This window comes from Hemiscyllium ocellatum, chromosome 30 (assembly GCF_020745735.1).
Source record: "Hemiscyllium ocellatum isolate sHemOce1 chromosome 30, sHemOce1.pat.X.cur, whole genome shotgun sequence".
Taxonomy (NCBI): domain Eukaryota; kingdom Metazoa; phylum Chordata; class Chondrichthyes; order Orectolobiformes; family Hemiscylliidae; genus Hemiscyllium; species Hemiscyllium ocellatum.
The window spans coordinates 6,232,050-6,246,683 of NC_083430.1; the positions used below are offsets into that span (position 1 = coordinate 6,232,050).

Here is a 14,634-nt window from a genome sequence, read left to right on the forward strand (position 1 = left end):
GACTTGATGGGCCAAATGGCTGGCTTTCAATACTCTAGGATTATATGATTAAAAAAACACGCCAGCCCCTCCAGTTGCTCCTTTCTCATACCAGACTTAGGCCAGTCATCCAACCTTTCCTCAGTTAAACTGAAGACCATTGCACAACTCACCATAGTCTTTTCCACACAGCCAGCAGGGAGTTCACACTGGACCACACTTGTCAGAGATGGGTTGTTGCTCACATTCTACATATGAAGGAGCAGTGGAGGCCATTCGGCCCCTTGAGCTTGCTCTGCCATTTCTGAAGACCGTGGCTGATCTGACTGATACTGTAACTAATCTGATTCTGACAAACGGGCTCATAAGGGATGGCCATACTGACTGCTAAAGGTCATATATTTTGTAACAAAGCACTGATAAGTAAGAAACCTAGGTCAAATAAAGAGTGGTGGGCAGCATCACTGAAACAGGCTTTATTTCCCCCCCTCCAACTCCAGTTTGACTTAACCCCTTTCCTGCTTTCCCTATCGCTCCCTCACTTTTGATCATTTGCTTTGCCAGTAATGGATTTTGCATGTAAGTATTTAATTAGCAACACGAGCGATTTACTGGTAATAGTTAGAAAAATATCATGGTGATTTGGTGAAAGGAAAACAAAACGTTCCATTCTGTGTAAGGGCCTTTCTGGATATGTACAAAATGCTGGGTCATGTTTTTCTGTCCATTAACTCAGTCACTGCAGTGAGACTCTCTCATCCCATGGCTGATCCTTTTCAGCTTTCTATTCTGAACTCTTCTACAACTCAGTAGGGTTTTCCCATTGCTCCCTCCTGGGGTTCCTCAATTCCTGGCCACGTTCTGCCCTCTGGGCTTTGGTCTTGCCACCCACCCCCCACTTGCTCCTGCAGTCCTGCTTTTCTCTCTGCAATGATACCAGTGAATGATGATGTGGAGGTGCTGGTATTGGAGTGGGCTGGACAAAGTTGAAAATCACACGACACTAGGTTATAGTCCAACAGGCTGATTTGAAAATACAAGCTTTCGGAGCCCTGCTCCTTCCTCAGGTAGCTACTGGGGTAGGATACATCAAACACAGAATTTATAAGTAAAAGAGCAAAGTATCATACAAATGATGCGATGTATTAGACAAACCTAGATGACTGTTAAGTATTTAATCACTTAGAATGGAAATGCAGACTTCAATTGATTAATATGTAAATCCCAGAATTTCTTTCAAGTCCCTGCCTTGTGATAACCTGAGGACATAGAATTCGACAGCAGAGAGACAGGCCGTTCGGCCCAATCTGGTGTGTGCAAACCAAAATGTTCCTCAATGCTAACCCCATTTTCCTCACTTAGTCCATATCCTTCTAAACTTTTCCTATTCTTATTTGTTCAAATGTGTTTTAAATGTTGCTAATGTATCCACCACAACCACTTCCACTGGCAGCTCATTCCATACGTGTAGCTCCCTCTGTGTAAAAGTGTTGCCCCTCAGGTTCCCTTTTATTCTTGCCCCTTTAACCTTAACCTGGTGCCCACTAGTCCTCAATTCCTCAATCCTGAGAAAAAGACTGAGTGAGTTCACCATCATACAATCTTATATACTTCTACAAGATACCCTCTCAGTCTCCTACGCTTGAAAGAGAAATGTCTCAGTTTGTCCAATCTCTGTCTATAACACAGGCCCCTGAGACCTGGCAACATCCTTGTAAATTTCTTCTGCACTCTTTCCAGTTTAATAATATCCTTCCAAGGTGACCAAAACTGAACACAGTACTTCAGGTGTGGCCTCACGGACGTCCTGTACAACTACAACATAACTTCCCAACTTCTATACTCAATGCCCTGACTGATGAAGGCCAGTGTGCAAAACATCATCTTCACTGCCCTGTCTACCTGTGACTCCACTTTCAGAGAACTGTACACCTGAACTCCGAGGTCCCTCTGTTCCACTACACTCCTTAAGGTCCTACTATTCACCATGAATCTCCAGCTTTTATTTCCAAAATACAACACCTCACACTTACCTTTATTAAAATCCATTTGCCATTTCTCAGCCCACTTCCCCAGCTGAGCAAGGTCCTGCTGCAATTTCTGATAACCTTCCTGACTGTCCATGCTACCTCCTATTTTAGTGTCATCTGCAAACTTATGAATCATGCCTTGTACATTCTCATCCAAATCACTGATATAGATAACAAACAGCAAGGGGCCCAGCACCAACCCCTGAGACACTCCACTAGTCACAGGCCTCCAGTCTGACAAGCATCCTTCCACTATTACTCTCTGTCTCCTACCATCAAGTCAATTTTTATTAACTTGTTTTATCAGTATATTAAAAAAAGGTGACATCTCAGCTCAGATAATGCATTAAAGGTGTGAGGTTAGAGCCTGTCTGTATCCCAATTTGGAGTCAGATTGGTTTTATTTCCAAAGTAGGAATTTATTAAATGTCACATTAACTTAACTGACTGCCTACAGACTGTGTGTTTTCGAACCAAATAGAATGTATCTGCAAATGCAAATTCATCCCATCAGGTTACATATGTGTGTGCATAAGGTGGGGGGCGGGGTGTGTGTGTGTGTGTGTGTGTGTGTGTGTGTGTGTGGTGAGAGAAAGAGAGACAGAGAGAGAGCACGCATGCATGTGTGTGAGTGTGTACGTACAAGTGAGAGCTTTTGTGTTTGCATACTTGAAACAGCATATGCGCAAGTGTGATGGAGTGTATGCCTGTGAGAGGGTATGCGTGTGAGTGTGTGTGAGTGTATGTGTGTGTGAGTGAGAGAGGGTCTGTGAGAGTGTGTTTATGTAAGAGAGTGTGTGGGTGTGTATGTGTGCTTGCCTGTGAATGCGTGTGAGAGATTGTATAGTGTGGTGGGGGTCACCTGTAGTGTGATATGAACCCAAGATCCCAGTTGAGGTTGACCTCATGGGTACAGTCGCTGCTCAGCAATTCTGTGTTGGTGTGTATTCCGATGTCCGCCTTGGAGGACATTCACCCAAAGATCCAATGCTGAATATCCTTGAGTGCTGAAGTGCTCCCCCTCGGTAGGGAACATTCCTGTCTGGCAATTGTTGCGCAGTGGCCATTTATCCATTGTTGTAGCATCTGCTTGGCTTCACCAATATACTGTGCCTCAGGGCATTCCTTGCCTCCAGCAAATGAGATAGACAACGTTGGCTGAGTCACATGACTACCTGCCTTGCACGTGGTGGGTGGTGTACCCATGTGTAATGGCGGTTTCAATGTTGATGCTCTGACAGGTCTTGCAGTGGTTGCCATGACAAGGTTGTGTTGTGGTTCAATGTCTCCTGAAGCCAGGGCAGTTTGCTGTAAACAATGGTCTGTTTAACTGTTTGCAGTTGTCTAAACACGAGAAGTGGGGGTGTAGGAAAGATCTTGGTGAGGTGATCATCCTCATCGATAATGTGTTGCAGGCGGTGAAGGACATGGTGCAGTTTCTCTGCTCCCGGGAAGTACTGGACAACAACATATCCCGCATTTGTCTCCTGAGGAGGTCACTCTGATTTCTCACTGTGGCACGCTGGAACTGGCAATTGATGAGTTGAGCATCGTATCCCATTCTTATGAGGGCGTCCTTTGAACCTTCAGGTATCCATTGTGTTCCTCTTCATCTGAACAGATTTTGTGTATGCGTAGGGTTTATCTGTAGGGGTTGGTTTTTTTTTAATATGTTTAGTGCGAAAGCTAGAGAAGTACAGCATCATGAGGTAATCCATCAGCTTGTGGTACAGTGAGGTACTGAGGTGTCTATCCTTGAAGAAGATGTATGTGTCTAAGAATGAGACTGATTCTAAAGAATAGTCCGATGGTTGGATGATATCACTATGTAATTTTTTCAGTGACTCGTTGCCGTGGGTCCAGAGGAAGAAAATGTCATCAGTGTACCTGGTGTATAGTGTTGGTTGGAGATTCTGTGCAGTAAAGAAATCATGTTCAAACTTGTGTATGAAAATGTTGCCATATTGGGGTGCAACTTCAGTCCTCATGGCTGTTCTGTGTTCTGGATGAAGAACTGGTATTTGAAGGTGAGGACATCGTGTTCGAGGCTGAAGCAGGTGAGTTGTAGGATAGTGCCTGGAAACTGGCAGTTGTTGGTGTTAAGTACTGAGGCTGAAGCAGCGATGCTGTCGTTGTGGGGGATGCTGGTGAAGAGTGCGGAAACGTCCAGTGTGATGAGGAATGTTCCTGATTTGACCTGTCTGTGGGTGCCGAGTTGCTGCAAGAAATCTGTAGTGTGGCGACAGAAGCTGGGGGTGCCCTGTACAATGGGTTTCAAGATGCCCTCATCATAGCCAGATAGGTTCCCATTGCCTGGTATGATATAACATCCATGTATGTTGGTTTTATATATCTTTGGAAGGCATATTAACCAATTGAAACCTGCATCCCATTTAAAGGGTTGAAAAACTTAAAAGCCATCTAGTTTATCTAATACATCATTTCAGTTGTATGACACGTTTGATCTTTTATGTATAAATTCTGTGTCCTATATATCCTGCCCCATTACTACTGAGGAAGGAGCACGGCTCTGAAAGCTTGTGCTTTCAAATATATCTGTTGGACTATAACCTGGTGTGACGTGATTTTCATCAATGAGAGCGACAATCAATGTGTGTTCAATCTACATTCCTGCTTGAGGACAGAGACCTTAACAGCACCTTGTTGATCATGGCTTCTTTTCTCAAGCTTCTCACAGGAGAGTAGGGTCTCATCGAGCTGCAACGGTTGGCTACAACGCTTCACGTAGGTATGTGCTGCAGTTGCTGTAATACAGCTTTGGAGCAAAGGTAAATGCAGCCCTGTTCGGCCACACATTTTCATGGTTAATCGGCACTTTATATACCCCGACCCAATAAAAACCTAACATCGCTCAGGTCATCACATGCAGGTTTCATCAGAATGCACTTACCTTTTCACCAGAAGGTCCTGGGGGTCCAGGTGGCCCAGACTTCCCTGGGAAACCGATCGGCCCCTAACAAAATCACAGGAAGGGTAGAGTTCAGAATGCTGCTGATTTCCTGAATATTGTCCTTGTGCTTAGAGTCATAGAGTGACAGAGACGTACAGCACGGAAACAGACCCTTTGGTCCAACCCGTCCATGCCAACCAGATATCCCAACCCAATCTAGTCCCACCTGCCAGCACCCATATCCCTCCAAACCCTTCCTATTCATAAACCCATCCAAATGCCTCTTAAATGTTGCAATTGTACCAGCCTCCAACACATCCTCTGGCAGCTCATTCCATACACGGACCACCGTCTGCATGAAAAAGTTGCCCCTTACGTCTCTTTTATATCTTTCCCCTCTCACCCTAAATCTATGCCCTCTAGTTCTGGACTCCACGATCCCAGGGAAAAGACTTTGCCTATTTACCCCATCCATGACCCTCATAATTTTGTAAACCTCTATAAGGTCACCCCTCAGCCTCCGATGCTCCAGGGAAAACAGCCCCAGCCTGTTCAGCCTCTCTCTGTAGCTCAGATCCTCCAACCCTGGCAACATCCTCATAAATCTTTTCTGAACCCTTTCAAGTTTCACATCATCTTTCCGATAGGAAGGAGACCAGAATTGCACACAATATTTCAACAGTGGCCTAACCAATGTCCTGTACAGCCACAACATGACCTCCCAACTCCAGTACTCAATACTCTGACCAATAAAGGAAAGCATACCAAACGCCTTCTTCACTATCCTATCTACCTGCAACTCCACTTTCAAGGAGCTATGAACCTGCACTCCAAGGTCTCTTTGTACAGCAACACTCCCTCGGACCTTACCATTAAGTGTATAAGTCCTGCTAAGATTTGCTTTCCCAAAATGCAGCACCTCACATTTATCTGAATTAAACTCCATCTGCCACTTCTCAGCCCATTGGCCCATCTGGTCCAGATCCTGTTGTAATCTGAGGTGACCCTCTACACTGTCCACTACACCTCCAATTTTGGTGTCATCCGCAAACTTACTAACCGTACCTCTTATGCTCACATCCAAATCATTTATGTAAATGACAAAAAGTAGAGGGCCCAGCACCGATTCTTGTGGCACTCCACTGGTCACAGGCCTCCAGTCTGAAAAATAACCCTCCACCACCACCCTCTGTCTTCTACCTTTGAGCCAGTTCTGTATCCAAATGACTAGTTCTCCCTGTATTCCATGAGATCTAACCATGCTAATCAGTCTCCCATGGGGAACCTTGTCGAATGCCTTACTGAAGTCCATATAGATCACATCTACTGCTCTGCCCTCATCAATCTGCTTTGTTACTTCTTCAAAAAACTCAATCAAGTTTGTGAGACATGATTTCCCACGCACAAAGCCATGTTGACTATCCCGAATCAGTCCTTGCCTTTCCAAATACATGTACATCCTGTCCCTCAGGATTCCCTCCAACAACTTGCCCATCACTGAGGTCAGGCTCACCGGTCTATAGTTCCCTGGCTTGTCTTTACCGCCCTTCTTAAACAGTGGCACCACATTTGCCAACCTCCAGTCTTCCAGCACCTCACCTGTGACTATCGATGATACAAATATCTCAGCAAGAGGCCCAGCAATCACTTGTCTGGCTTCTCACAGAGTTCTTGGGTACATCTGATCTGGTCCTGGGGATTTATCCACTTTTAACTGTTTCAAGACATCCAGCAGTTCCTCCTCTGTAATTTGGACATTTTGCAAGATTTCCCCATCTATTTCCCTACAATCTATATCTTCCATACCCTTTTCCACAGTAAATACTGATGCAAAATATTCATTTAGTATCTTCCCCATTTTCTGTGGCTCCACACAAAGGCCGCCTTGTTGATCTTTGAGGGGCCCTATTCTCTCCCGAGTTATCCTTTTGTCCTTAACATATTTGTAAAAACCCTTTGGATTCTCCTTAATTCTATTTGCCAAAGCTATCTCATGTCCCCGTTTTTACCCTCCTGATTTCCCTCTTAAGTATACTCCTATTTCCTTTATACTCTTCTAAGGATTCACTCGATCTGTCCTGTCTTTAACCTGACATATGCTTCCTTCTTTTTCCTAACCAAACCCTCAATTTCTTTAGTCATCCAGCATTCCCTATACCTACCAGCCTTCCCTTTCACCCTGACAGGAATATATTTTCTCTGGATTCTTGTTATCTCATTTCTGAAGGCTTCCCATTTTCCAGCCATCACTTTATCTGCAAACATCTGCCTCTGATCAGCTTTCGAAAGTTTTTGCCTAATACCGTCAAAATTGGCCTTTCTCCAATTTAGAACTTCAACTTTTAAATCTGGTCTATCCTTTTCCATCATTATTTTAAAATGAATAGAATTATGGTCGCTGGCCCCAAAGTGCTCCCCACTGACACCTCAGTCACCTGCCCAGCCTTATTTCTCAAGAGCAGGTCACATTTTGCACCTTCTCTAGTAGGTACATCCACATACTGAATCAGAAAACTGTCTTGTACGCACTTAAGAAATTCCTCTCCATCTAAACCTTTAACACTATGGCAGTCCCAGTGAATGTTTAGAAAGTTAAAATCCCCGACCATAACCACCCTATTATTCTTACAGATAGCTGAGATCTCCTTACAAGTTTGTTTCTCAATTTCCCTCTGACTATTGGAGGGTCTATAATACAATCCTAATAAGGTGATCATCCCTTTCTTATTTCTCAGTTCCATCCAAATAACTTCCCTGGATGTATTTCTGGGAATATCCTCCCTCAGCACAGCTGTAATGCTATCCCTTATCAAAAATGCCACTCCCCCTCCTCTCTTACCTCCCTTTCTATCCTTCCTGTAGCATTTGTATCCTGGAACATTCAGCTGCCAGTCCTGCCCATCCCTGAGTCATGTTTCCGTAATTGCTATGATATCCCAGTCCCATGTTCCTAGCCATGCCCTAAGTTTATCTGCCTTCCCTGTTAGGCCCCTTGCATTGAAATAAATACAGTTTAATTTATTCATCCTACCTTGTCCCTGCCTGCCCTGACTGTTTGACTCACTTCTGTTCTCAGCTGTACCTGTCTCAGATCGATCTCTTTCCTCACTATCTCCCTGGGTCTCCCCCCTCCCCCCCACCTTGCTAGTTTAAATCCTCCCAAGCAGTTCTAGCAAATTTCCCTGCCAGTATATTAGTCCCCTTCCAATTTAGGTCCAATCCGTCCTTCTTGTAGAGGTCACTTCTACCCCAAAAGAGATTCCAATGATCTAAAAATGTGATTCCTTCTCCCATACACCAGCTCCTCAGCCATGCATTCAGCTGCTCTATCCTCCTATTCCTGCCCTCACTAGCTCGTAGTACTGGGAGTAATCCAGCTATTACTACCCTTGAGGACCTCCTTTTTAAATTTCTGCCTAACTCTCTGTAATCTCCCTTCAGAATCTCAACCTTTTCCCTTCCAATGTTGTTGGTTCCAATGTGGACAATGACCTCCTGCTGGCCCCTCTCCCCCGTGAGAACATTCTGCACCCTCTGAGACATCCTTGATTATCCTGGCACCAGGGAAACAACACACCATTCTGATTTTTCTCTGCTGGCCACAGAAACGTCTGTCTGTACCTCGGACTACAGAATCCCCTAACACAATTGATCTCTTGGAAACCAACGTTCCCCTCATTGCATTAGAGCCAGTCTCAATACCAGAAACTTGGCTGTTCGTGCTGCGTTCCCCTGAGAATCCATCACCCCCTACATTTTCCAAAACAGCATACCTGTTTGGAATGGGAATATCCACAAAAGACTCCTGCCCTAGGTGCCTACCTCTCTTACCCTTCCTGGAGTTAACCCATCTATGTGACTGTATCTGAGACTTTCCCCCCTTCCTATAACTGCCATCCATCACATAATGTTGCTGTTGCAAATTCCTCATCACTTCTATCTGTCTCTCCAACCGATTCATTCGATCTGATCAGATTCGCATCCAACAGCATTTATGGCAGATAAAATCCGCAGTAATCCTTAAACTCTCTTTAAACTCCCACATCTGACAAGAAGCACATATCACTGCAAAGGCCATTTTTGCTCCTTCACAATCTACAGACCCAGAAAATAACATCGTCTTATTCCTCCACAAACACTGTCCCAGGTTAAATTAATAGCTATGGCTTATATTTTAAGTTTAATCAAGAGACTTATCTCCAAAAACATATAATCAAGAAAGAACCCACTATACTCACTACTGCAGCCTTTCTCTTAGACAGAGTTAAAATAACAATTAACTTATCTGATTCTGTGCTGTGAACTTCGCCCAACAGTTCCTCCAAGATTAGTTGTGAACTTCACTGTTTGTTAACTTTCCCAGATGCACTCCGATGTCCAGCGATACACGAATTCAAACAGCAAAGGCTGTAACTGTACAGGTTCTCTCTCTCTCCCCTGCACTGTCCTCACCATGTGCTTCCTTTGTCTGCTCTTCTCCCTTTTAAACTGCTCTTGTTTTGACTTTATATTTCCAAAGTTCCAAGACAATGCAACAGCATATAAAACAGTAATTGCTGCTCCTGGAATTCGAGGAAATCACCTCCAACACCTAAAATACCTCAAAAAAGGAGAAGCTCTTACAGCCAGAAAGTTTTCCTGTCCTCCATCTTGGATTACCCAGAATCTTGTGCTTCTGAAAATCATAATCCCACACAATAAACTACCAAAGGGAGGAGCAGCTGAAAGGGAATCCAGTTTCCTGAAATATTATCTAATTCCTGCAAACCTCCTCACAAACCAGTATGTTAAGTGTCTCGAAATCTCTATCAGTATCAGATAACAACCTGATCAGCTGCTCCCTCTGAGCTGCTCACTCTTATTCAAATACGGTCTGCATTAACACCTTTCACCTGTAACCCCATGTACACTCTTCATGATCGTGGTGGTGAGGAATCCCTTATCATTGACCATCAATGGGAGAAATTATTTCAATTCCAAACATTTCTATTTTAAAAATCTATATTCGAATATCTGCATAAAACTACATGAACCCTCCATTCAACACAGCACTCATCGGTACAACATGACACCCACTATCTATACAAAACAGCACGACATTCACTGGCTGTCTGACGGGGATGCTTACTCTCTCTCTGACCGCGACCCTCACCCACTCTCCGACCGCGACCCTCACCCTCTGTACAATGTGACCCTTTTCTGTCCAACACCTGTCTGCACAACACAAAACCCACCTATACAACACAGTGCTCACAGTCTGTGAAATACAACACCCATCTATACAACACAGTGCTCACCGACTGTACAACACCCACCTGTACAACACAGTGCTCGCAGTCTGTACAACACAACACCCACCTATACAACACAGTGCTCACCGTCTGTACAACACCCACCGAAACAACACAGTGCTCACCGTCTGTACAACACAACACCAACCTATACAACACAGTGCTCAGCGTCTGTATAATACAACACCCACCTATACAACACAGTGCTCACCGTCTGTACAACACCCACCTGTACAACACAGTGCTCACCGTCTGTATAATACAACACCCACCTATACAACACAGTGCTCACAGTCTGTACAACACCCACCTATACAACACAGTGCTCGCCGTCTGTACAACACAACACCCACCTATACAACACAGTGCTCACCGTCTGTACAACACAACACCCACCTATACAACACAGTGCTCACCGTCTGTACAACACCCACCTGTACAACACAGTGCTCACCGTCTGTACAACACCCACCTGTACAACACAGTGCTCACCGTCTGTACAACACCCACCTGTACAACACAGTGCTCACTGTCTGTACAACACCCACCTGTACAACACAGTGCTCACCGTCTGTACAACACCCACCTGTACAACACAGTGCTCGCTGTCTGTACAACACCCACCTGTACAACACAGTGCTCACTGTCTGTACAACACCCACCTGTACAACACAGTGCTCGCCGTCTGTACAACGCAACACCCACCTATACAACACAGTGCTCACCGTCTGTATAATACAACATCCACCCATACAACACAGTGCTCACCGTCTGTACAACACCCACCTGTACAACAGTGCTCACCGTCTGTATAATACAACACCCACCTGTACAACACAGTGCTCGCCGTCTGTACAACACAACACCCACCTATACAACACAGTGCTCACCGTCTGTATAATACAACATCCACCCATACAACACAGTGCTCGTCTGTACAACACCCACCTATACAACACAGTGCTCACAGTCTGTACAACACCCACCTATACAACACAGTGCTCGCCGTCTGTATAATACAACACCCACCTATACAACACAGCGCTCACTGTCTGTATAATACAACACCCACCTATACAACACAGCGCTCACGGACTGTACAACACAACATCGACCATCTGTACATCATGGCGCTGACTGTCTGTACAATACAGCACCCACTCTTTCCACAACACATTCAACAATCTGATCTCCAAACAAGTCATCTCACTTACTGGCTGTCCTGGAAATCCGGGTTGACCTTGGAATCCCTGGAAAAGAATACCAGGAGATTAGCTGTGGATATGAAAATTTTACCATGTTGTCCCATGTTTTGAACATGATAATCGAAAGAGCTTGTCCCTTTAGATCCCAATGTCCAGCAGTAATTGGCCCCAGTTCCTCACCACGACCAGGTTCACCAGCTGTTGGATGGCAGCTGGGGTGGGATGTTGGTCTCGTTGCCCTCATTCTCACTTGTGGGTGAGTGCTAAAAGCCAGTGTTAGGAATAGCGGAGCAGGAGGAATGTTTTCAATTGGGTCACTGCAGACTGGTACCTCCACTGCATTTACCCACTGTGAATAATACAGCTTTTATTTACCAACCTCAGATTTGAAACTTTGGATTACCCTCATAGACTCCACAGCCTTTTGTGACAGAGTTCCAGATTTCACTCTTTTTAAAATAACCTCATTACAAACAATTAACAAACACTGTCCACCAGAGGCAGTGTAACACTAACAAAAGGGTAGGGAGTGGGGGAGAGGCTCATTCAAAATGAAATTAGGGAAATAATGCACTCCAGCTCCAATGTTCACCACTCTCTAGATTTCACTCCTGTTTGTGTGAGGATACCATGTATCCCGCTTACAGGGAGGCCTCTGGTTTAGGCATGTCCAACTTACGAACGCTCGTACTTACGAGTGCGATCCCACAGAAGGTATAATTTTAAAGACCTGGCAACATGAACATGTCCTGTACTTACAAACTGGGGAAGGTGGGACTATTACAAATTGGACGGTCCACACCTGCACCAGAGTGGAATTCATATCCTTGGAGGAGTTTTTGCTGCTTTTGTTGGGGAGGTTTTAAACTAATGTGGCAGGGGGCTGGAAACCAGAAGAGAAGACAAGTAGACAGCGAGGTGGAAACTGGACACTGTAAGAATCATGAAGGTAGCATTAATCAGGGGAAGAGTAGGCAGAGAGCAGATGAACACAAAAGAACTGGTGGCCTGAAATGCATATACTTTAATGCAAGGAGTATAGTGGGTAAGGCACTTAGGGCTTAGATTGGTTTCTAGGAGCATGACGTTATTGCAATCAGAGAGACTTGGTTGAAGGAAGGGCATGATTGGCAACTAAATGTTCCAGGATATAGATGCTTCAGACAGAACAGGGAGGGAAGTAAAAGGGGGAGATGTTGCATTGCTGGTCAGGGATGATATCATGGCTGTGCTAAAGGAGGACACTATGGAGGGCTTCAGTAGTGAGGCATTATGGGTGGAGCTGAGAAATAAGAAGGGTGCAGTTACATTGTTGGGGCTGTATTACAGACCTCCCAACTGTGAGTGTGAGGTAGAAGAACAAATAGGTAAACAGATTATGGAAAGATATAGAGGCAACAGGGTAGTGGTGATGGGAGATTTTAATTTTCCCAACATTGACTGGGATACACTTAGTGTCAGATGTCTGGATGGGGTAGAATTTGTAAGAAGCGTCCAGGAAAGTTTTCTAGAGCAGTATGTCAACAGTCCGACGAGGGAAGGGGTCATATTGGACCTGGTACTGGGGAACGAGCCAGGACAGGTAGTAGAAGTTGCGGTGGGGGATTTCTTTGGGAACAGTGACCACATTTTTGTAAGTTTTAGAATACTCATAGACAAAGATGAGAGTGGTCCTAAGGCCAATTATATCAAAATTAGGCAGGAGCTGGGAAATGTGGATTGGACACAGCTATTTGAAGGGAAGTCCACATTTGAGATGTGGGAGGCTTTCAACGATAGGTTAAAGATAGTGCAGGATAGGCAAGTCCCGTTGAAACAAAGGATAGAAAAGGCAAGATTTGTGAACCGTTGATGACAGGAGAAATCGTACGACTAGCCAAGAGGAAAAGGGAAGCGTACATAAGGTCTAGGCAGCTAAGAACAAAACGGGCCCTGGAGGAATATTGGGAGAGTAGGACCAATCTTAAACGAGGAATCAAGCGGGCTAAAAGGGGTCATGAAATAGCTTTAGCGAGCGGAATTAAGGAGAATCCCAAAGTCTTGTATTCGTATATAAAAAGTAAGCAGGTAATTAGAGAAATGATTGGTCCACTAAAGGATAATGAAGGAAGGCTGTGTGTCCAACCTGAGAGAATGGGTGAGATTCTGAATGATTACTTTGCATCAGTGTTCACTGAGGAGAGGATAATGATGAATGTTGAGATTAGAGCTAAAAGTTTCATTACTCTGAATCACGTTGACATAAGTAGACTAGATGTGCTGGGGAGGCTAGAGGTTATTAAGGTGGACAAATCCCCAGGACCGGATGCTGAAGGAGGTGAAAGAAGAAATAGCTGGGGTCCTGACAGATATCTTTGTAGCATCCTTAAACACAGGTGAGGTGCCGGAGGACTGGAGGGTTGCTCATGTTGTCCCCCTGTACAAGAAGGGTAGTAGGGATATTCCAGGTAACTACAGACCAGTGAGCCTGACGTCAGTGGTGGGAAAGTTGTTGGAGAATGTACTGAGGGATAAAATCTATTTATATTTGGAAAATAATGGGCTTTTCAGTGATAGACAACATGGTTTTGTGTGGGGGAGATTATGCCTTACCAACTTAGTAGAGTTCTTTGAGAAAGTGACCAAGTTGATAGATGAAGGAAGGGCTATAGATGTCATATATATGGACTTTAGTAAGGCGTTTGATAAGGTTCCCCATGGTAAACTAAAGAAGAACGTGAAGTCGCATGGTGTGCAGGGTGTTCTAGCTCGGTCGATAAAGGACTAGTTGAGCAACAGGAGACAGAGAGTAGTAGTTGAAGGGAGTTTCCCAAAATGGAGAAAGGTGACCAGTGGTGGTCCACAGGGGTCAGTGTTGGGGCCACTGTTGTTTGTGATATACATGAATGATCTGGAAGAGTGCAGTGTTGGTCTGATCAGCAAGTTTGCTGATGACACAAAGATTGGTGGAGTAGCAGAAAGCATAGGAGACTGTCAGAGAATACAGGAGATTATAGATAGACTGGAGAGTTGGGTGGAGAAGTAGCAGATGGAGTTCAATCCAGGCAAATGTGAGGTGATGCATTTTGGGAAGTCTAATTCTAGAGCGATTTATACAGTAAACGGAAGAGCCTTGGGAAATGTTGATGGGCAGAGAGATCTGGGAGTGCAGGTCCATTGTACCCTGAAGGTTGCTGCACAGGTGGAGAGAGTGGTCAAGAAGGCATTTAGTATGCTTG

General features: G+C 44.7%; 1 protein-coding gene across 3 annotated transcripts in view; it reads right to left on the reverse strand.

The window, feature by feature from the left end:
* col16a1 (collagen, type XVI, alpha 1) overlaps window positions 1-14,634 on the reverse strand; it is a 330,536-nt gene that overhangs the window by 41,070 nt on the left and 274,832 nt on the right. For all 3 annotated transcript variants that reach the window (XM_060847623.1, XM_060847622.1, XM_060847624.1), the window contains exons 54-55: window positions 11,426-11,461; window positions 4,921-4,983 (exon numbers count right to left, since the gene is read on the reverse strand). In XM_060847623.1, coding sequence (XP_060703606.1) covers window positions 4,921-4,983; window positions 11,426-11,461 — 99 coding nt within the window. The remainder of the gene's footprint in view (window positions 1-4,920; window positions 4,984-11,425; window positions 11,462-14,634) is intronic.